The following is a 20,577-nucleotide window of genomic DNA, read 5'->3' as shown; positions in this document are numbered from 1 at the left end:
AAAAACAGAATGTAGAATTTTGAATTGTAGTAAGTTGGTACTATTCAATTCTTTTATTAGGAAGAAATCAAACAGCTGAAGAGAGAACTGGATAACTTTGACCCTTCCTTTTTTGAAGAAATTGAGGATCTGAAATACAACTACAATGAAGAAGTAAAAAAAAATATTATCTTGGAGGAGAAATTAAAGCAGCTTTCTGAACAGTTTGGCGTTCATGTGGATATTCCACCCAATGTGTCTATTGATTAAATCCATGTTAAGTATTTTAAGAAGTAACACATAAATTGGGTCACTTGGCGGTTATATGTAATACCACTTGTATGCAAGCTTGATTCTAATTTCTCACCATTGTGAATTAGGACCAGCTCCGTTGAAGTTACAATAGTTTGACACCAGAGAAAGACAGAAGCAGACTTTTCAAAAAAGTTACTAAAATCTTGTCATTAGTGCTTCAGATGCTATAGATCTAGCAATCAATGTGAAAACTTGTCTTATTTCCTCCCCACTCGCTTTAAATATTTTATGCTTTAGTTCAGAAGTGACAGCAGGAAATAGCAGGAGAGATCAAAGGATTTCAGCAATCCTGGGGTGAGGAAGCCCTTGACTACAAAGCCAGATCTGCTGTCTGACACTACTGCACAACAGAAAGAGTTAATACTTCAAGGCAATGAATATATATACATAGTGCTTAGAGGTAAAGCTAATTTAATTTATTTGAAAACTGTTAATATTTGTATAGCTTTAGTGTTGGTGGATGTATGCTACATGCAGAGCACAGATGTAAATAGAACCAAATTGTGAGAATACACAATTTGAATTGTCTACTTTTCTAAGTTAAGTTTTTGAAACATTACATGCTGTTCTTGATAGTTATTTTCTAAACAGTTATGGACTATCACATTCCTTTTATTTGTCTGTTTCTACAGAGCATTTTCAAATAATTAAAACTAGTTTACTTCTCACTATTTGTGCTGGCTTATTAACAAAAAAAAAAGTTTGTCCCAAGAGATCGGATAATGTAAACAATGTCACTATTGGGTTTTCAAGCCTTAGCACACTACTGCAGCATGAGGGGGATTACAAATATTGTGGAATGTTTAAACCTAAATAAAAAATTGTTACAATTGTAAACTTTTAAAAATGTAGGACCTGATTATGGTCTCACTTACTGATTTAAATCTGTGTTACTTCACAGATACAATAGAAAGCATTGGGCCCTAAGTCTGGAGCCTAAACATGAGAATGTCCTGTGAGTGGCGGTTTGACTTCAGAATAAACTGCAGGCAGTAAAAATTCAGAAACTCTAAGTTAGCTGATTTCTGTTTTTGTTTTAAAACCATCACTTTCTGCTTCACTATACAAGCCCCTGGAAGCAGCTAATATTAAACACTGTTCTCCTATTAGCTCTAACAGTTTCAAAATTTAAGGCTTTTTTCAAAACCAAAAACAACAAATGTGCTGAAATCTAAGAGAGGAAGATCCATTTTGGATTTGCCTTTACTGCTCTTTTGCTTCATATTATGGATCATATTTATGCCAATCATTTGCACTGTAGCTATGGAGCTACCTATGCCATAATTATTTGCAAAAATATCCACTTCTAGTGTAGGCAAAACAGGAGAAGAAGGTACAATAATACATATGGCAGCAATCTCTGACAAGATTCTTTTTTCTCTTTAAACATCAAACTTTATATCTTTTAGTCTGCTGAACCTCTGCCCATCCAGCTTTGAAAAATGGTTAAACACACACTTTGGTTCAAAGTCACAGTCATATTTGGTCCTATTAACAGCAATGACAACTGGCTGAGAATTCAGATATGTCTCTGGAATTGGCCAGCACATACCAAGATGATGTCGATGGAGCTAAGAAGAGAGAAACAGGAGATCAGTGTAAACATCCTCATACATTTGACCACTTATTACAAATATCCGTCACTCGTAACTCAACAGGTAGCTGCTGTGGTCACTGATGTCATGGTTTTGACATATCACTTAGAAAGCACATAACTCTTGTACACAGTGTGTGAAAATTACTTATGACAAATTGCTTCTGGAAGTTTGCCATATACCACTTCAAACTACTAAACTTTCCTACAGCTGAAGTATAACAACTTGTTTTAGATAGCAGCACAAATTCAGACATTAAGAGTGAAGAAAAGCAGGGGGATAGGGATCTCAAAAAAAGTAGGTAGCAACAATCGCAACTGCTGTGATGAAAACTAGGACAGTGTTGTATTTTTTTAGCTAGGGTGACCAGATGTCCCGATATTTAGGCATTTGTCCCGCATACCGATGTTTAGTCAGGATGCAATTTGTCCCAATTTTTTTTTTTTGCTCCACCAGCGGACCCTCCCCCTCCCGCCCCCGTGTCCCAATATTTCCTTCCTCTTATCTGGTCACCCTATTTTTAGCTGTGATTTAGCAGGTGAATGTGAAAAGTGGCAGACTAGATCACTAAGTAGTCCCTACAAACCACAGTTTGAAGACCAATCTTGCAGAAACAATGCCAGCTCATTTTGATTGTTATAAAACAAGGGATCCCTTTATAAGAATCTGTGCTTCTTTGAGTGCTTGTACATACCAATACACGTATGTGAGCACTCCAAGCCACTAATCCACAGAAAAAAATCAACTGCAGGCTCCACACATGTGAAAAAACAAATTAATTTGGGGAAGAGGGGGATGGGGTTAGAGAGAAATATAAAACATTCAATTCACCTGCCCAGGTAAGCGTGGAGACTCAGAGCTTCCCCCTGCAGTGGGGTGAGCCAACACTCCTGGCTTCAGCCCTATGGGAGGGAGGAGGGGAGGATACCAAGACTTGCCACAGGCCGGATGAAATTAAGCAACGGCTTGGATCTGGCCTGTGTGCCGTAGGTTCCCCACCCTTGCACTAGGGGAAAAAATTCCAGCAACTGTGCTTGAGATGCGCAACACATCTCAAAGAACAGTTATAGAAAGATTATAATAGGTTTTTTTTTTTTTAGCACAAACAAGCCCTTGGGGAAAAAAAAAAGCAAGCCTTAATTGTTGGGTGCTACCTCCACAGGACAAGACAATACAGGGGTCATCTGTTATTTTGTCTGTCTTCAATTAATTGTTCAGACTACTGGCATAATTTAGGGTGGAGGCAGAAGTTTTACACATTGTTACTTGCTTAATATTTGGACCTATTATGCTAAGACATTTGTGTGCTCTTCTTGGCATCCTCCTTAGAGAGCTTGAAGGGGAGTGGAATGTTTATTGAAAGCACAATGGAAAGCAATGTATAGGATAATGGCAGGTGGATTTACCTCCATCAGCATAAATGACTATAGCACTTTTTGAAGTTAATTTGTTTTTATAACAGTTAATAAATACCATTAAATATTGCAAGGAGTCCAATATAGTTTGAAAAGCTACAACACAGCAGTTACAAAAAGGTAGAGCTGCTGGGCAAGAGAGCCATGTGTTCCGGCTACAAGTGAGAAGTGGTATGTGAAGTGCTGGAGCCCTCCTGCCCCCGGAAATAAACTGGGTAAGATATTCTAGTTGGCTCCCCACTGAAGCTTGTACTGGGAGCAAAGATAGGTGACTAGTGCCTAACTCACAGTTTATGTTGAAAATTATCACACTGGGCTTGTGAGGAGCCAATCAAAGCTGTCAAGTGCTAATTTGAAACATGATCTCACAAAGTAGCTAAACTGATTCTCACCCATCTAGAAGTAACAGTGCATATAGTGTTTTAATCCAGTGCCTTTTACACTACTTGTTTTGTCCTTGAAGTGTTTCAGCTTTTTTTAAGAGTTTTTGGGAGTGCAGATTCACTCATGACATTCTAAAATAATTACCTTGATTAAATGTCCATCGTTACAATGCCATACAATTCCTTCAATTTTACCCTCTCTGCAGCTTTCAAACCAAGACAATATATCACTGTGCTTCAGCATAGGTGGATTCTTTATTTCAAATGCTCCATGTGGTACAAGAAGATGGACAGGATGCTTCTTACTTCCTAATCCTATAAATAAATATATATAAAATATATATAAATAAATAAATATAAAAAAAATTAACCTGTTAAATCATGTACACTCACTGAAGCCAAAATTTCCCTTATTTTTATTACTTATTACAGCCACATTAAGAGTGCTGTCACAGAATATTTCTGTCAGATACAGAGGATTGGCCTAAGACACATTGGGTGAAATCCAGGCTCAGCTGCAATAAATAGAAATTTTTCCATTGATTTCTACAGAGATAGGATTTCACCCCTTCTTTTCAGCAACAGAAGTAGATTTCCTGTCCAGGATAAAGTGGGATATTAATTTTTATTTTCATATTAGGGAGACATAAGTCTTCATAATTTTCTGATTCCACTGTAACTTCTTGCCCCATGCAATATTATGACATTAAAAATGTAAGCCAACAGAAGTACAGTAGTGTATATAGGCTGTAATCTCAGTTTTAAAGATACAGCTTCTAGGAAATTAAATCACCTCTGCAGTTTGTATGGCAAAGTGCATCTAAAAAACATTTTTTTTGTTTTTAAAGAAAACTTGTGTATAGATAGATATCTTTGATTTTTGACATGATTCCAAATGGATCCCATAACAACACTACTACAACCACCTTATTAGAATCTGAAGGAACTACACCTTGACATGCTTACCACAGAAAAAATTCTCAGTATCAGAAAAAAGTGAGTTCTTAAACTGTGTTTTTAAACTGATTTGCCCTTAACATACTATTGTGTGAGATACGTAAACAGCAAGCTTTATATATTTAAGCTCTACAGTTACCAAATGAAAACAGTCTAAATTTGATTAGAACATACTAAGTCTGTCTTGCAAGCGAAGAGATTTCTGTTTCAATATGCTCTGAAGAGCCACAAGTTAAGACTTGACAATACTCCTGGGACAATTCTGCACCACTGCGCACATACAGAATTTATGTCCCCCACAGATCCTCCCCTTCCTCCTCTCCCCAGGACAGAATATACATTTTGTGAGAGATGTGCTTAAATTACATCTTTCATCCACCAGGGGTTGCTGTGGCACCAGAAGAGAGGGCAGCTAGCTCACAAGCTGGAGTAGGGAGGGGTGAGAAGTTGCCTTCCTCACAGCATCCTGGCTATGGGGCCAGGTGAGAAGGCACAGACTATGGGGGACATGGACAAAGTTGGGCACACAGGGCTGCTGAGAGGGTGTCACAGGAACTAGAGAGGTGACAGCATTGAGGCAGGGGCTCAATAAGATTGGGGGCTACAGGGCCACATGGGAACATGTGCAGATATGCCTGGCTGAGTGGGGAGTTGGGGTGCAGGGAAACACTGCGACAGGGACAGATGTGCCTGACTGAATGGGAGAGGCTAGGGGTCAGCCAGGGCCTGCATGGGGGAGGCTCCCCAACATCACATCCCCTCTCGCCCCCCCTCCAAAAAAACCCCCAAACCCAGTTCCATGCTTCTCCTATCCACACCCAACAACCCTCCACGTTCACTTTCAGACTCCTCCTCTCTCCCTCAGCTGCTCCGCTAAACCTGACTCCCCCAAGCCTTTCCACTGCTTCTGAGGAGTATGGGAAATATGTTTCTGTATTACAGTTTAAATGAATTATTATTCAAAGTTCTGTATTAATATGCTTAGCCAGGAATCTGTCAAAAAAACATTTGCTGAATGTTTTTTGTTCTCTGTATTGTTACAGACATAACTGCTGGCAGGTATTTTGAAATAAATTACCAAAATAATTGCAACTAGCAGGATTATATTGTTATTTTGACAAATAAAATAGGCAGAATTTTGCAGAACTTCAAAATATTGTGCACAGAATGTTTAATTCTTTGATGCTCAATTCCCCCCAGGAATAACACAAACTTCATGTGTCGTTACTGAAGTGATAATAGGGATGGTATAGTAGAACTATAGCATACTCTTCCTGCCATGCTAGGACAAAAGCTGTTAGGTTGGGAATGAACTGTTACAAGTAAGCACATGGAACACTCAAAAGCCTATTTAACTTGCTCATTTTTAAACTGCATTATAAAAGAGAGAGAGCTGATCATTAAAAAAGACAAAATTTCCAATCAAGTGTAATTTAATGTTTGTTTCCCAAGTGGTGTTGCACCCTTCTTCGGTTCTGAGAAAAGATGTCTGTTTAAATGGAAAACAAGTGTATACGCCCCAGTCATTCATCCAACTTCACTGCAGCAGCAGTTCACCTAAACCCAAAAGGAAATTTTTTTGTTGAGGCCTCTTATTAAAAGTTAGCAGCACATCACTGACTGGCTTTGGAAAGTGGAGCAAACATTGCCCCTGCTAGTTCAATGTTATGTCTTCACTAAAAGAAAAAAAAGTGCGTTTTTGCAGTATGACAGCTATCTTCACGTAAAATCCTCGTGAACATATAGCCTGGGTAGTTTTTACCTGAATGTAACTAATTAAGGTCAACCCATGTGGAAGGCACAGGATTAGGTTGACTAGCTACTACAGTATTATATCAATGTAGCTGCCTTGTAAAAACACAGCTATTGTTTGCAGTGAAGACAGAGTTATAGTCTTGCATGGAGGAGAAGAAATGTATCTTAGTGGCAACCCTTTGGAATTACATGCAACAGGTTGGGAGGGGAGAAAGATAGTTAAAGAGACTGTGTGCATGGTGCGAAACTGCCAATCATCGATGTCTAATAATCTCCCTGTACTCCATCCTTTGGGCACTGCTGTAACTATCCCCTCATTTTCCTTTTTAAAGCCTTATAAGGGGGGAGGTCTCAAACTGGGGGTCGTGACCCCCCAGCGGGTCACGAGGTTATTACAGGTGGGGGGAGTCGCAAGCTGTCAGCCTCCACCCCAAACACTGTTTCACCTCCAGCATTTATAATAGTGTTAAATATTTTTGTAAGTGTTTTTCATTTATGGGGGGGGGGGTCGCACTCAAAAGCTTGCTGTATGAAAGGGGTCACCAATACAAAAGTTTGAGAACTACTAGGTTATAATATGTTAATAAGCCATTTTGGCAACGTACAAGTTGCTTCTAATTCATGGAGCTTAGTGAAGTTAATTACAAAATAAGAGATTGGAATAAGAGACACCATACCATTCACTCTCAATTAAAACACATTAAAATATTTAAGGTATTAATGAGTATTAAAACAACACCACGTGCTATACTTGCCATATGGATTTGCATTAATATTAGTTCCAATAAGCTCCAGTGTTTGTTCCAAAAGGTCCGATAATGGCACGGAACTGATTTCCAAAAGTCCAGGATCATCAGCATGGCACTTCAATATAAGGGCTATTTCAGCCTCATAATTAACAACAGATGAATGCCAGCAATATTGTTTGCTGTTTTGCTCCACTGGCACCCAACCTACGAGAAAACATTTCATTTTACTTCTTGTCAAGGCACATTAAAAGCTGTGCATGCGTTAGAAAGTAGCTGTAAACTACAGCATTCTACTAATATGAAGAACTACATATCTAATTATATTTTTACAGGGAAGGACAAAGTTACATTGTACCTCAAAGAAATGTGTCAAAGGAATTTAATAGGGACAACTGTTTCTTTTGGATCAAAGCCTTGCAAATCAGCGTGGCCAAATGCCACAGGAAAAAAAATGTCCGCTACAGCAGAACAAAGCATGACTGAATATGAGTAAATGACATGTTAGGAAGGGACTTTCTGAATATGGTGCTATGCAGTGTAGTAGTAGCAATATCGGTCCCAGGATATTAGAGAGGCAAGGTCAGCGAGGTAGTATCTTTTATTGGACCAATTTCTTTTGGTGAGAGAGACAAGCTTTTGAGCCACACAGAGCTTTTTTCAAGTCTGGGAAAGGTACTCCCAGGGTCATAGCAAAATTCAGGGTGGAACGAATTGTTTAGCATAAGTAGTTTGCACATATTCTAAGGGAACATTCAAGGCAGAGTGGCCCGTTAATACCTCTGCAGTCATAGGACAAAGAGAGGGGGTTAGTGTTGTAATAAGCCATAAATCCAGTGTCTCTGTTCAGTCCACATTTTTAATGTCTAGCAGAGTAATGTCAAGCTCCCAGGCTTGTCTTTTGAAAGTGTTGTGCAGGCTTCCTTTGTGGATGAGGGACTGATAAGGTCAGATATAGAGTGATCACTTTGTGAAAAGTGTTCATCCACAGGTGCGAATTCATTAGAGAGGGTAGTGATTGGCTTCACCCATACACACCGACTTCCCCTCTGCCCAGTGAGTGCTCAACCCCCCACCCGCCCCTGGCCTGTCTCTGCACCTCCCTTGTCCCACCCCTATTCTACCCCTTCCCCAAAGTCCCTGCCTCACCTCGCCTTTTCCCACTCCAATCCTGCTCCCTTCCTGCCCTCTTCCCCCAAGTCCCTGTCCTTGCCCTGCCTCTTCTCTGCCTTCTCCCCTGAGCGTGCCCCGTCCCTGCTCCTTCACCCTCCCTCCCTCCTAAGCACTGCCAAAGACCAGGAAGAGCCGGGATGTGGCGGGGGGAGCTTGGCTGCCAGCTCTGGAGCATCCAAGGAGTCGGCGCCTATGGTTTCACCCACACAGTTGTTATTCGGACAGTTAGTGCTCCGGATGAGGTACACTATAGCTTGGGGTAGACATGTGTAGGATCAATGCACCTTGAAAGGTGTGGTGTGGGAGATATTGATCATTGCAGCAGTGGATATGTGTCTTCAGGTTTTGCATCTATTGTTCTAGCAGGGTCTGCTGCCACTTTGAGTCCTGTTCTGTTGGTATTTTAACTCTGGGCCTAATTCTAATCCACTTCTCTACTTCTAAAAAGTCCCCTTTTCATTTAAACCAGACTGTATGCTGTATATACCTGGAATGTGTCCATTTTCATCAGGCAAAGGGTTTCCACTGGATTGCTGGATTTCCTTTGCTGGAATCCAGCATTCTGGGACAGGTCTGAAGTCTTCTTCAATATTCCAAATAAATTCTTAAAAAAACACAAACCAAAAAAGGTAATTAATTATTTTGTGACAAAACGTTAGCTAATTCGACTATGTGATAATCTTTCAAAGTAAACATTCAAATAATCTGACATAGGAAGAGCACCAGCACAAGGTCTAATCTTTTGTTGTTGTTTTTTGTTTTTTAAGTAATTTAGTCTACTAAGATATTTAGGCAAAGAATTTCCATTCCCACAATCCTGGACTTCTGGGGCTGCTCTCCTCTCTGCAGCTCATGGAGGCAGAGCAGCCTTTTAGCACTGAACAGTCTGGCCAGAACACCTCTGTTCCTGCTTGCTGGCAGATTCTCTGCCACTGCAGCAGCAAACAGTGACAGGTTCTTTTGCTCCTGCCCTACCTCTAATTTAACTTCTTTGCTCAATTTTTGGCCAGTTAAGAGCAGTGTTCTCCTTTCTCAGAATTCCTCCCCCTCCCTGAGTTAGTTAACCCTTTGGGGGTTCAACTTCCCTGAACCGCCACTGCAGTGTCCCCCTGCTTGTTCCTCCAAGCTCCAATGTCTACACGGCTATTAACCCCTTAGCTCAAGCCCCTGAGCGTGAGTCAGTTGACACGGGCCAGCCACGAATGTCTAATTGCAGCGTACACATACTTTCTGATAATGAGTTTCCCCCTCCCAGGGACAATGGGACTGAGTGGGAAGGATTCTGAGACAGAGCTTTCAAGAGAGTTTTCACGTCTTAAGGAAAGCAAGCCAGAAAAGATCTCACCAAAGCCACAGCAGAGTCTCTGCACTCCCAAAGCACATTCAAAAGGTTTAAAAAAAATCTAAAAGGCAAAAAAGGGAAAGAAAAAGCACATTAAAAAATCCAGAAGCTATGAGTCTTCTGATTCCTCTTCCTCCCCCATTGAGGAAGATGAGCTTTCTGACTCTGAAACCTAAGCAGCCTCCTGTGAGTAAGCTTCAGAGTAAATTTCTCCCCTCAAAATCCTCACATGTGGCTGCAATATCCCTTCGCTTCTCCCTCTAAGGAAGTGATTAGGGATGGATGGAACAAGCCTGATAAAGGCAAGCATATTAACAACAGCGACCTCAGACTCTACAACATTCAAGAACCCAATGGCTCTATTACTGATAAACCAAAAGTTGATGCCAATGTAGCATCCCTCACCAGGGATATGATTATTTCCTCAGAAGTGGAGTTCAAGCCTAAGGAACCCACGGATAGAAAGATGAAGGCCACTCTTAAAATGGACTTTGAAGCCTCAAGCCCAAGCTGTGGCTTCCAGCTCAGTAGCCAGGTGCCACCTATGGCTACAACCCTGGAAGGGGGATACTCACTCTAAGCATGTCCTATGCTTAGCCAAGTTTACAGGCTCCCTCCTTTTTGGAGAAAAGCTGGATATGGTGACTGCTGATAATGTGGCTAAATCTAAATATTCTCTCCCTTCCCACAGAAAAGAACAGAGACTGGCATTCAGAAAGAAGTGCACCTTTCTCTCCTCTTCCTCACAGAGTCAACAGATTCCCCAAACAATGGAATTAGGGAGCGGGGTGGGGAAGGAAGAAACAGTTCTGAGTGAACTCAGCCTCTCTGAAATCCAGTTTATGACAAAGATCTCATAGGCCTTTACCCAGAGCTGAAGCAAGAGGACAGGATTTCTCATTTCATAAAGGAATGATTTTTATCGACCACAGACAAGTGGATCAGGGAAATAATAAGCTAGGGACACTCCCATAGGCTGTGAGCTCCACCCCATCCATTCTTCATCCAGTGACCCAGCTCTAACAACCAGACAATCCAATCCAGAATGAAATATCTTATCTTCTGGATATGGGTATGATAGACTGTGTTCCCACAGCATAAAGGTTCTCCAGACTTTACTCTGTCTTCTTCACTGTACAGAAGTGCACAGGGGGTATTTGAGCCATTCTTGACATCAAAAGGCTCAACAAGTGGATGAAGAAAATGAAGTTTCAGAAGAAGACCCTGCCCACCAATGTCATTGCTGTTGTGGGGGACTTCTTTATTTCAGCACATCTAGCAGATACATATTTTCATATCCCCATCAGACAGTGCCACCGCAAACTTCTGAGGGTTGCTTATGGCAGGAAAGATTATCAGTACCAAACTCTCCTGTTCAGCTTGTCATCAAGCCGCAGGGTTTTTACAAAGATGATGCTGATGATACTAGCCATAGCCAGGTCATAGTGAACTCATCTGTACCCTTTTCTGGACAACATCCTCAGAGTTCCAGAGCAGTCAGCAGCACGTAGGGCTATGTTTCAGACCCTCTTCAGATCTCTTCCAGGCGAATGGCTTCATCATAAATGCCAAGAAAAGTGCTCTGGTTCCACACAGGAATTTATGTTCTTACTCCAGAGCTGCAGGCATAGCTCTATGCCTCAAATTGTTAGGACTCCTTGTGCTGTGTACGACGAACACTCCATAGGCACAATCACGCATCAGAAGTCTTCAGCCTTTATACAAAACATGTGGGACCATTCCCCAGAACACATGAAAGATCAAGTACAGATTCCAACACATATATTCAAATGATAAGATAAGCTCTAACCAGTGTTTTTCTGCTGACCATCTGCTTGTGACGGAGATGGTCACAACTATGTTACAATTTGGGCATGAAAGATAAAATGTAAAAAAACTTGGGCAGGAGGACACATAGATAATGTAATTGGTAAAAATTTTGTTATTTAGGGATGTGGGATAATGTGATAGCTTTAGTATATCTGAATGAAGTATACCTCTACTCCGATATAACACTGTCCTCAGAAGCCAAAAAAATCTTACCGCGTTATATGTGAAACCGTGTTAAATCAAACTTGCTATGATCCGCCGGTGCGTGCAGCCCCCCCGGAGCGCTGCTTTACCGCATTATATGCGAATTCGTATTATATTGGGTCACATTAGATTGGGGTAGAGGTGTAGCTAGCTTTACTTATAGAATATAAATGAAAAACAGTGCTCTTTGGGAACCATTCCTGGATTGCAGTTCAACATCAAGCTGCTGGAACCTACAGCGGTGGTCAGCCCATGGTAATAACCCCAACGATATGCCCATCTGCCTTCCAGATCCTTTAGTCCTTGCAATTGACTCCAGCCTAGAAGGCTGGGGAGCTCACTTGAAGACTCAAATGGCCCAGGGCCTCTAGACTGAGAACCTCAAATGGCTTCAACTAACAGCCTGATTATTAAGAACAAGACATTCTAGTGCTTCTGTCTGTCCTCCACACTCATAGACTGCTTTCATCTAGCAGAGTCTCAATACTAAAGCACACTTCCCTGTCTAGTCAGGATTCAGCAACATGGTGCCAGGAGCAATGCTAATCTCAGAAATCCAGGAATTCCAATCATTCTGGACTTTCTCCAGGAAAGCATAGACAGAAGCCTTCAGCCCTGCACCACTGCATGCCAGATATCTGCTCTTAGTAGCATGTTATTCACAGGATTCTCAGACTCCCTGCAGACAATCCACAGGTGGCTAGAGTCCTTCAAGCAGTCTGATTAGCCAGACCAGTGGTCAGGCCATTCTTCCCAAAATGGGACCTTCTGCTAGTTCTGTATGCCCTGACAAGCCTCTGACTTCAGCGTTAACCTTTTATTTATCCATAAGACTTATTTCTTAATAGTAATTATGTCTGCCAGGTGAGAGTCTATGCTGGCAGCCTTATCTATACAGGAGCCTTACTGCATGTTCCATGAGGACAAGGTGATGCTCAGGACACCAGAATCCTTTCTCTGTAAAGTAAGCTTTTCCTCCCACACTTCCCAAGTGTTCCTCGCACAATACAGGGTACCCCGCCTATATCCTACCAAGGGCTCAGGATGTGACCCTGTTAATTTAGGCACCCCAACCCTCTCCCTCCAAAGGCTTGGGGCGTAAGGCACCTATCCTTTCCCATGGGGCTCAGGGAGAAACCTGGCCAAATTAAGTACCTGCCCTTTCTATGGGGCTCAGGGCTCTACAGGTCTGTGCGATCTTTTCCCAATGAAACAGCCTTACACAGCTGTGTTCTAAACATCTATTTATTAGCAACACACCCAGAATACATATTCAGAGTTCCAGCAGCTTGATGTTGAACTGCAGTCCAGAAATGGCTCCCAAAGAGCACTGTTTTTTATTTATATTATATAGATAAAGCTAGCTACCTCCTTCAAATGTATTAAACCTATAACATTATCCCACATCCCTAAATAACATTTTTATCAATTACATTACCTATGTGTCCTCCTTTCTGCCCAAGTTTTTTTACATTTTATCTTTCATGCCCAAATTTTAACTTAGTTGTGACCTTCTCCATTTATGCAGATGTTCAGCATAAAAACACTGGTCAGAGTTTAATTTATCATTTGTTGAATCTCTTTCTGTATCCTCCCTAATTTCCCAGTGCCTGGGTGTCTCTACTTTACAATGCTGGTGGTTATAACACTCTTTAGGGTCATTCCTGAGGTGTGGGCACTTTATCAGCAACAGAACATTATTTTTTTCAATTTTAGTGGTGAACTCTGAGTTTCACCTAAGGCTGGTTTAATATTGGGGGAGGGGAGGGAGGGACGTTGAGGATTTGCATCCTTCATCTGTCCAAAACCACAGCATCCAACTAAAAAAGGCACAACATCTTATATGTCAAAAGAGTTTTGAAAATCTCTCTCAAACATAAAGAATCCACAAAAATACCAGGCTCCCTATGTGTGACTTTCCACCCAAAATGCCAAGTACTCACAGCTCTCCAAATCCTCCATCGCTAGCTGGATTAGACTACATATTGTGGAAGTCTACAAATCATCAGAGGCTCCTGCCCCAGAAGGAATCAAGGCACACTTCATGAGATCCTTAGCAACCTCATGGGTGCAACAAGCTACTGCATTCACTACAGAAATCTGCAAAGCAGCCACTTGGTGTACAGCCAACCCCTTCATTAAGCATTACAACACGGACCTTCTATTTTCTGCAGAGGCCTCCTTTGGCAGGAAGATGCTGTAAGCAGTTGCCCAGAAATAAATACAGACTCACAAAAAGTAGGGTACTTCTTTCCTACCCAACTTTTGTTTCATAACCTCCCTACATCTGTTCACTGCCTGCTACTTTCCAGATGTCCGGCACGGAGAGATGCTAGGTTGCAGAATGGAAAACTTATTACTAATAATTTCTTTTCTGCTAGCAGCATCTCCCAAAATTTCCACCCTGGATAGTTCATAAATCAAAGGTAAGATATTAAGTGGAATCCTTTCCATATGACCATCTTCTTTGGTCTAATGTATATAGCTATTCCATTATCCCTGGAATGTTTTTTAATAATGATGTTATGCAAATTTTTCATCTTGGAAATAATTCATTTGGCAGCAAGCAGGAGCAGAAGGGCTGTGGCCAGACTGCAACACTAAAACACAGATCTGCGTCTGAGAGCTGCAAAAAGAGGAAAGAAGCCCCATCTTTAAAAGGGGGAGAGGTACAACACAGGGAGGACAGCAGCCCCATCTTTAAAAAAGGGAAGAAGAAGAACCCGGGAAACTACAGCCTCACCTCAGTCCCTGGAAAAATCATGGAGCAGGTCCTCAAGGAAACCATTGTGAAGCACTTGGAGGAGAGGAAGATGATCAGGAACAGTCAACATGGATTCACCAACAGCAAGTCATGCCTAATCAACTTGATTGCCTTCTATGATGAGATAACTGGCTCTGTGGATATGGGGAAAGCAGTGGACATGATCTATCTTTACTTTAGCAAAGCTTTTGATACAGTCTCCCACAGTATTCTTGCCAGCAAGTTAAAAAAGTATGGATTGGATGAATGGACTACAAGGGGGATAGAAAGCTGGCTAGATTGTCGGGCTCAATAGTAGTGATCAACAGCTCGATGTCTAGTTGGCAGTCAGTATCAAGCGGAATGCCCCAAGGGTCAGTCCTGGGGCCAGTTTTGTTCAACATCTTTATTAATGATCTGGATGATGGGATGGATTGTACCCTCAGCAAGTTCACAGACGACACTAAGCTGAGGAGAGATGTAGATACGCTGGAGGGTAGGGATAGAGTCCAGAGTGACCTAGACAAACTGGAGGTTTGGGCCAAAAGAAATATGATGAGGTTCAACGAGGACAAGTGCAGAGTCCTGGACTTAAGACAGAAGAATCCCATGCATCGCTGCAAGCTGGGGACTGACTGGCTAAGCAGCAGTTCTGCAGAAAAGGACCTGGGGATTACAGTGGATGAGAAACTGGATATGAGTCAACAGTGTGCCCTTGTTGCCAAGAAGGCTAATGGCATATTGGGCTGTATTAGTAGGAGCATTGCCAGCAGATCGAGGGAAGTGATTATTCCTCTCTATTCAGCATTGCTGAGGCCACATCTGGAGTACTGCATCCAGTTTTGGGCCCCATACTACAGAAAGGATGTGCATAAATTGGAGACATTCTAGTGGAGAGCAACAAAAATTATTAGGGGGTTGGGGCACATGACTTACGAAGAGAAGCTGGGGGAAGTGGGGTTATTTAGTCTGCAGAAGAGAAGAGTGAGGGGGGATTTGACAGCAGCCTCCAACTACCTGAAGAAGGGTTCCAAAGAGGATGAAGCTGGGCTGTGCTCGGTGACAGATGACAGAACAAGGAGCAATGGTCTCAAGTTGCGATGGGGAAGGTCTAGGTTGGATATTAGGAAACACTATTTCACTAGGAGGGTGGCGAAGCACTGGAGTGGGTTACCTAGTGAGGTGGTGGAATCTCCATCCTTAGATGTTTTTAAGGTCCGGCTTAACAAAGCCCTGGCTGGGATGATTTAGTTGGTGCTGGTCCTGCTGAGCAGGGGGTTGGACTAGATGATCTCCTGAGGTCTCTTCCAACCCTAATCATCTATGATTCTAGATATCCAGAATTGTGGGAGATGGCACTAGCAGAAAAGATATCCTTGATAAGAAACGTTCTGTTCTAGCAATGAATTTCCATTCTAGCAAAAGAAATACCATGAGGCAATGAAGGAGACATGCACTCAGAAAAAGTTTAGTATTTAATAGTAGCCCAGAGTGAGAATCAAGTGACTATTTAGCCAAAATTATAATAATAGTAGTACACAGAGATAAGTAAAGTCATCATAGTATTTGAAAAGAAATATAGAAGTTTTGAGCCGGATCACTAATATTTCAACATAATACTGGTTTTGTTTAACCGAAGGTATTCATCTCAAAGAAATACTTCAATTACCAAGAGGAAAAGAAAAGAGAATAAACCTCACAGACCTTTTGAGTCTTCCACTGAATACATGAATCTTTTAAACCTTTTCTCAGATAGTTTGTTGGGTTTTCTATCCAACCTCGCCCAAAGATACGGCTGCCCTACAGGTTTCAGAATTACAAAAACAACAGGTTATTTAGATAATAGCATGCAAGACAGGATTTCTGCCATTAAAATGGACAGTTTAACATGAGAGGTAAAATATCCAACAGTAAATATTCTATTCCCTCCTGCCTTCAAAAAAAAAAAAAAAAAGAGTCATATAAAAACAGGATATATTTAAATTGAGGTTAATTTGCTCACTTATCAGAAAACCTAAGAGCACTGTGAACAGTACCTTGCTTACTTAATATGATGCACAAACTGCTTGAAATATATATTTAAAAAACCCACAAAACAGATATATGCATATTTAAAATATACTTTCAGTAGGAAGTGAGAAAAGGCGGAATTTTCAAGAGTTCACCAGGTATTCATTGAACTACACTTTTTCCTTGCATCTCTGCAAATAAACTACTATCGGACTTTCTGAGAAAAAAAAATTGTAATGACAAAATGCCAATCTGACTAGTCAGGTAGAATAGTTTTCTTTGGCAACCAGGTTCATTTAAACAAGATCATTTTCACCTGGACTTTGGTCTCACAAGCTATATGAAAGTCCAGGACAATTTTACAAATAGGTGTATCTTCTATAAAATTACATTATCAGTTACTGCATAATTTTATAGTAAAGCCATATATTTTTTAATGTGAGTGTCAAGGTTCCTTCCCCACTCTGAACTTTAGGGTACAGATGTGGGGACCTGCATGGACACTTCTAAGCTTAATTACTAGCTTAGATCTGGTATCGCTGCCACCATCCAGAATTTCAGTGTCTGGATCACTCCTTTTCCCCCCAAAACCTCCCCCTCCCTGGGCAACCTTGAGAGACTTCTTCACCAATTCCCTGGTGAGTCCAAATCCAATCTCTTGGATCTTAAAACAAGGAGAAATTAACCATCCCCCCTCCTTTCTCCCATCAACTCCTGGTGGATCCAAATCCAACCCCACTTGGATCTAAAAACAAGGAAAAAATCAATCAGGTATTAAGAAAAAGGCTTTTAATTAAAGAAAAGAAAGGTAAAAGAAAACCCTCTGGGAGAGATTAGCATACCAGCTACTCTCACAGACAACAGATTTAAAACACAGAGGACGTTCCCCTGGGCACAAATTTAGTTACACAAAAAAATACCCAAATACCCAGTTTGAGTCTACCTCTAATTGCATAAGACAGGTTACAAAGAAGTAAACATAAACCTATTTATTCCTTTCTAAAACTTACTACTCTGATAAGAGGCTGGTTCCTTGATCTTTTCCACTCTGGCTGAAACTGAAAACTCTAAACAAAGGAAAAACTTCCCTCCTTCCTTTTGAAACATTTTGTTCCCTCATTGGTTCTTCTGGTCAGGTGTTAGCTAGGCTAGGTGAACTTTTTAACCCTTTACAGGTAAAAGAGGCATTAACCCTTAACCATCTGTTTATGACAGTGAGAATCTGAATTTCCCAGATAAAGGAATGCAATAAAATGTGAAATCAATAAAATGAAAATTATTCACAACTTATCAGTACTAAATCAACATGAGAAGTCTGCATACAAATCTTCCATATTACCTTTATACGTTGTTACATAACAGCAGGTTCCATCCACCTTCTCAGTTGGAACTGCATTGTATATATCTGCATCTAATGCCTTTCTATTTATGGTTTCAGTTGCCAAAACTTTAAATGGCTGAAAAGACAACAATTATTTAAACCTCACTCCATAACTTCCCATACGGACTCTAACATATTATAATTGACATCCACAAATCCAGCATCATTTTTTTATTCCTAGTTTTTAATATTGCCTAAGAATGCAACTATTTCACAATATATTACAATCTGAAAATGCATCAAGGCAAAGGAATAAAACTATCACACCTGTTGTCATAGATAAAGAATCATTTAATGAGCCTGTTTCCCTCCTTTCTATTCTGGGTTTATCTTTAGGAACAATCTGCTCCTCCACTTTGAAGTAATGTGTGTAATGTAGAAGAGTTCCAGCCTGGTGCTACAAAATTTCAATAGATGCCTTCAAGACATTACCATGGCAACAAAAGTTCTATGCATCATTTGAGCGGCTAACTGCTCCTAAGCTTACGTTTAGAGATGATGGTGATAATAAACATACCAGAGTGATGGAAGCTGGTTAAAGCAGACACATTTTGAATAACATAATAAAGATTGTAGTCTTGAACTAAACCTTTCTTCCTGAAAGAATAAAGAGGTGAGTGTTCCAAGGAGTCTGAACAGACACCCAGTGGACATTGTGAAGTTGATATTGTTTTCTGAGAAATGGTGTTGGTAAGACTTCTAGAAATACGTTTAGATGAAGAAAAATCATTTTTGGTAAAGGTTACTTTTAAAATACCCTCCTGTAGAATAATATCCTTTCCCTCACTCTTCTTTAGACTGTAAGCTCTTTGGCATAGGGGCTGTCTCTTTCACTATGTGGTAAAGTACCTACCATGATGATGCCCCAACGTAGGTTGAAGCCTCTAAGTACTACTGTTATTGAAATTCATAAGAAGAAAGAGCCTGATTCTCTCCCTGTTCTGCACCTTCTACAGCAATCTACACCTGTGCACCACGGGTGTAAAATGCTACCTGCTCAGATTAGTACACCCACGTTGCACTGGTGTAGATGAATACAGAAGGTGCAAAACAGGCCAGAATCTAGTTCACACTTTTTTTCCTTCTGTTTCAGTACATATATACTTAATCTTCTGTTCTTCCACATAATACTTGACTAGTTTTTGATAGTTATGCATGTAACAAGTTCTTACTTTACCCTAACCTTCTGTCTGCTTCTTGTAACAGTAAGAAACAGCAACATAAGGAAGAACGCACACTAACGTAACCACAGTCAAAATAACATTAGCCTCAAGAACTTAAACGAACAAAATGTGAAACACAAAATACCCATATCATCGTGATCTTTCGGGTCTGCAGGAGCTAATTCCTTGAAACAGAGGTAGGACTGGATCATGCAAGAGCAGGGATTTCACTATACTTGCTTGCTGGGTTATAAACTCCTAACTCCTTTTAACAGGAGACTAAGAGAACCCATCAGAAATGTTATGTGACCAATCATTTCCATCAGAGTTAAGGAAGAGTGATGCCATCAGGCCACCCCTGAAGTCACTGGGGTATATCAACCAACCAAAGCCTCAAGCAAAGACCTCTCCAGAAAGATGCTGAAGAAAACTGGGCTAAAGGAGGATGAAGAGCAAATCACTCCAATTACTTCTCAAAAAGAAATCATCATTCAGATAAGGTTTTATTCATCAGTACTATTCACCTGCCTTACCCTCAACCTGGTATGTGGACAGTTTCCTACTGATGCCTTACACAACGAAAAGATGCATGGATCCACAAGAATCTCAAAGATGCACCAGGCATTGCTAGAGCTGGATGTGGCTGCAAGTCTCAAATGCCCCTGTCCCCAACCTGCCCACTGCATACCCTCCACCCCAGCACCCTGAGGCTCCTCCACCCCCCGCACACCCCACCCAGCCAGTCCCACCATCACTCGGGTACTACCACGTCCTCTCCTCCTTCCCCACAAGCCAATCACACTATCACCCGGGTACCCACCACGCCCTCTCCTCATCCTCCCCCTCAGCACCCTGAGCACTCCCCCCCAGCCAATTCCACTATCACCCGGGTACCCACGACACCCCCTCCCCCATCACCTCGGTACCCACCGCGCCCCCTCTTCCTCAGCACACGTCAGTCCCTCCATCACCCGGTGTCCACCGCGCCCGAGCGGCTTCCTCTCCCCCCACCTCCGTAGCTCCAGCGCGACCCCTGAGCTCGCCCCTCATGGGCGGCAGGTCCCGCACCCGCGGCCCCGGCCCCTGCTCGCTCGGCCGGGCCCAGGCGCTGCCCCGGTACCTGGCGCTCCCGCTTGGCCGAGGGCTCCTCTTTCACCTGCGTCACAAACAGGCAAGGCACCTTCCGCTGCACCGAGCCCAGGCGGCTCATGGCCCCGGCTCCTCTCACGCGTCTCCGCGCCTAGAGCTGAGCCGCCGCCGCCGCCTCCCGCCAGCAGGACCGGGCCCGCAGCGCGCGCTGGGAAATGGAGTTCGAGGGGCGGCAGCCGCCGAAGGGCCTCTCGGCCTGCAGCTGCGCCCTGCGTGTGTGTAAGTGTCCCGCCCCCGGGCCCGGCGGGTGTGTCTGTGACACAGTTGTAGCCGCCCCGCTGCACAGGGGCCGCTCATTGCATCGGGTCGCCCTCCGGGTGCTACAGGCCCGCGCTCCCCTGCTCTAGGGATGGGAGGGAGGTTAGCGTGTGGGTCTTACAGCCTCCCACCCCCTGCCCAGGGAATGGTTCGGGGGTAGCTGTGAGGGTGTTACAGCC

General features: G+C 42.2%; 3 protein-coding genes and 1 long non-coding RNA gene across 8 annotated transcripts in view; 2 read left to right on the top strand and 2 right to left on the bottom strand.

Moving 5' to 3' along the window:
- Positions 1 to 962, top strand: part of CEP290 (centrosomal protein 290) — a 116,224-nt gene extending 115,262 nt beyond the window's left edge. The window contains exon 53 of the mRNA XM_050935966.1: positions 61 to 962. Coding sequence (XP_050791923.1) covers positions 61 to 249 — 189 coding nt within the window. The 3' untranslated portion in view covers positions 250 to 962. The remainder of the gene's footprint in view (positions 1 to 60) is intronic.
- C1H12orf29 (chromosome 1 C12orf29 homolog) lies at positions 689 to 20,292 on the bottom strand. Of its 3 annotated transcripts, none has more exons than XM_050935776.1 (7): positions 20,112 to 20,292; positions 17,787 to 17,904; positions 16,142 to 16,237; positions 8,806 to 8,922; positions 7,155 to 7,352; positions 3,833 to 4,002; positions 689 to 1,865 (listed from the first exon to the last, which is right to left on the bottom strand). In XM_050935776.1, exons 1-7 carry the CDS (start codon positions 20,199 to 20,201, stop codon positions 1,677 to 1,679), a joined length of 978 nt encoding a protein of 325 aa, XP_050791733.1. In that variant the 5' UTR covers positions 20,202 to 20,292; the 3' UTR covers positions 689 to 1,676. The 3 variants fall into 3 exon arrangements, with proteins under 3 accessions (XP_050791733.1, XP_050791736.1, XP_050791741.1); XM_050935779.1 differs by having other exon boundaries at positions 20,148 to 20,292; XM_050935784.1 differs by lacking the exon at positions 20,112 to 20,292 and adding an exon at positions 19,137 to 19,860.
- LOC127042737 (uncharacterized) lies at positions 11,557 to 16,131 on the bottom strand. Its single transcript, XR_007772038.1, has 3 exons — positions 15,612 to 16,131; positions 14,438 to 14,592; positions 11,557 to 14,320 (listed from the first exon to the last, which is right to left on the bottom strand). It is a non-coding gene; the product is annotated as an uncharacterized LOC127042737 (long non-coding RNA).
- The window catches only part of C1H12orf50 (chromosome 1 C12orf50 homolog), a 33,283-nt gene continuing 32,956 nt past the window's right edge, over positions 20,251 to 20,577 (top strand). The window contains exon 1 of one of the 3 annotated variants that reach the window (XM_050935720.1): positions 20,251 to 20,359. In XM_050935720.1, the coding sequence (XP_050791677.1) occupies positions 20,296 to 20,359 (64 nt within the window). In that variant the 5' untranslated portion in view covers positions 20,251 to 20,295. The remainder of the gene's footprint in view (positions 20,360 to 20,577) is intronic. The other 2 variants (XM_050935710.1, XM_050935706.1) reach the window with 2 other exon arrangements.

This window comes from Gopherus flavomarginatus, chromosome 1, assembly GCF_025201925.1.
Source record: "Gopherus flavomarginatus isolate rGopFla2 chromosome 1, rGopFla2.mat.asm, whole genome shotgun sequence".
NCBI classification, from domain to species: Eukaryota; Metazoa; Chordata; order Testudines; family Testudinidae; genus Gopherus; species Gopherus flavomarginatus.
The sequence above is the reverse complement of the archived record's forward strand: the minus strand, read 5'-3'. Positions and strand labels throughout refer to the sequence as shown.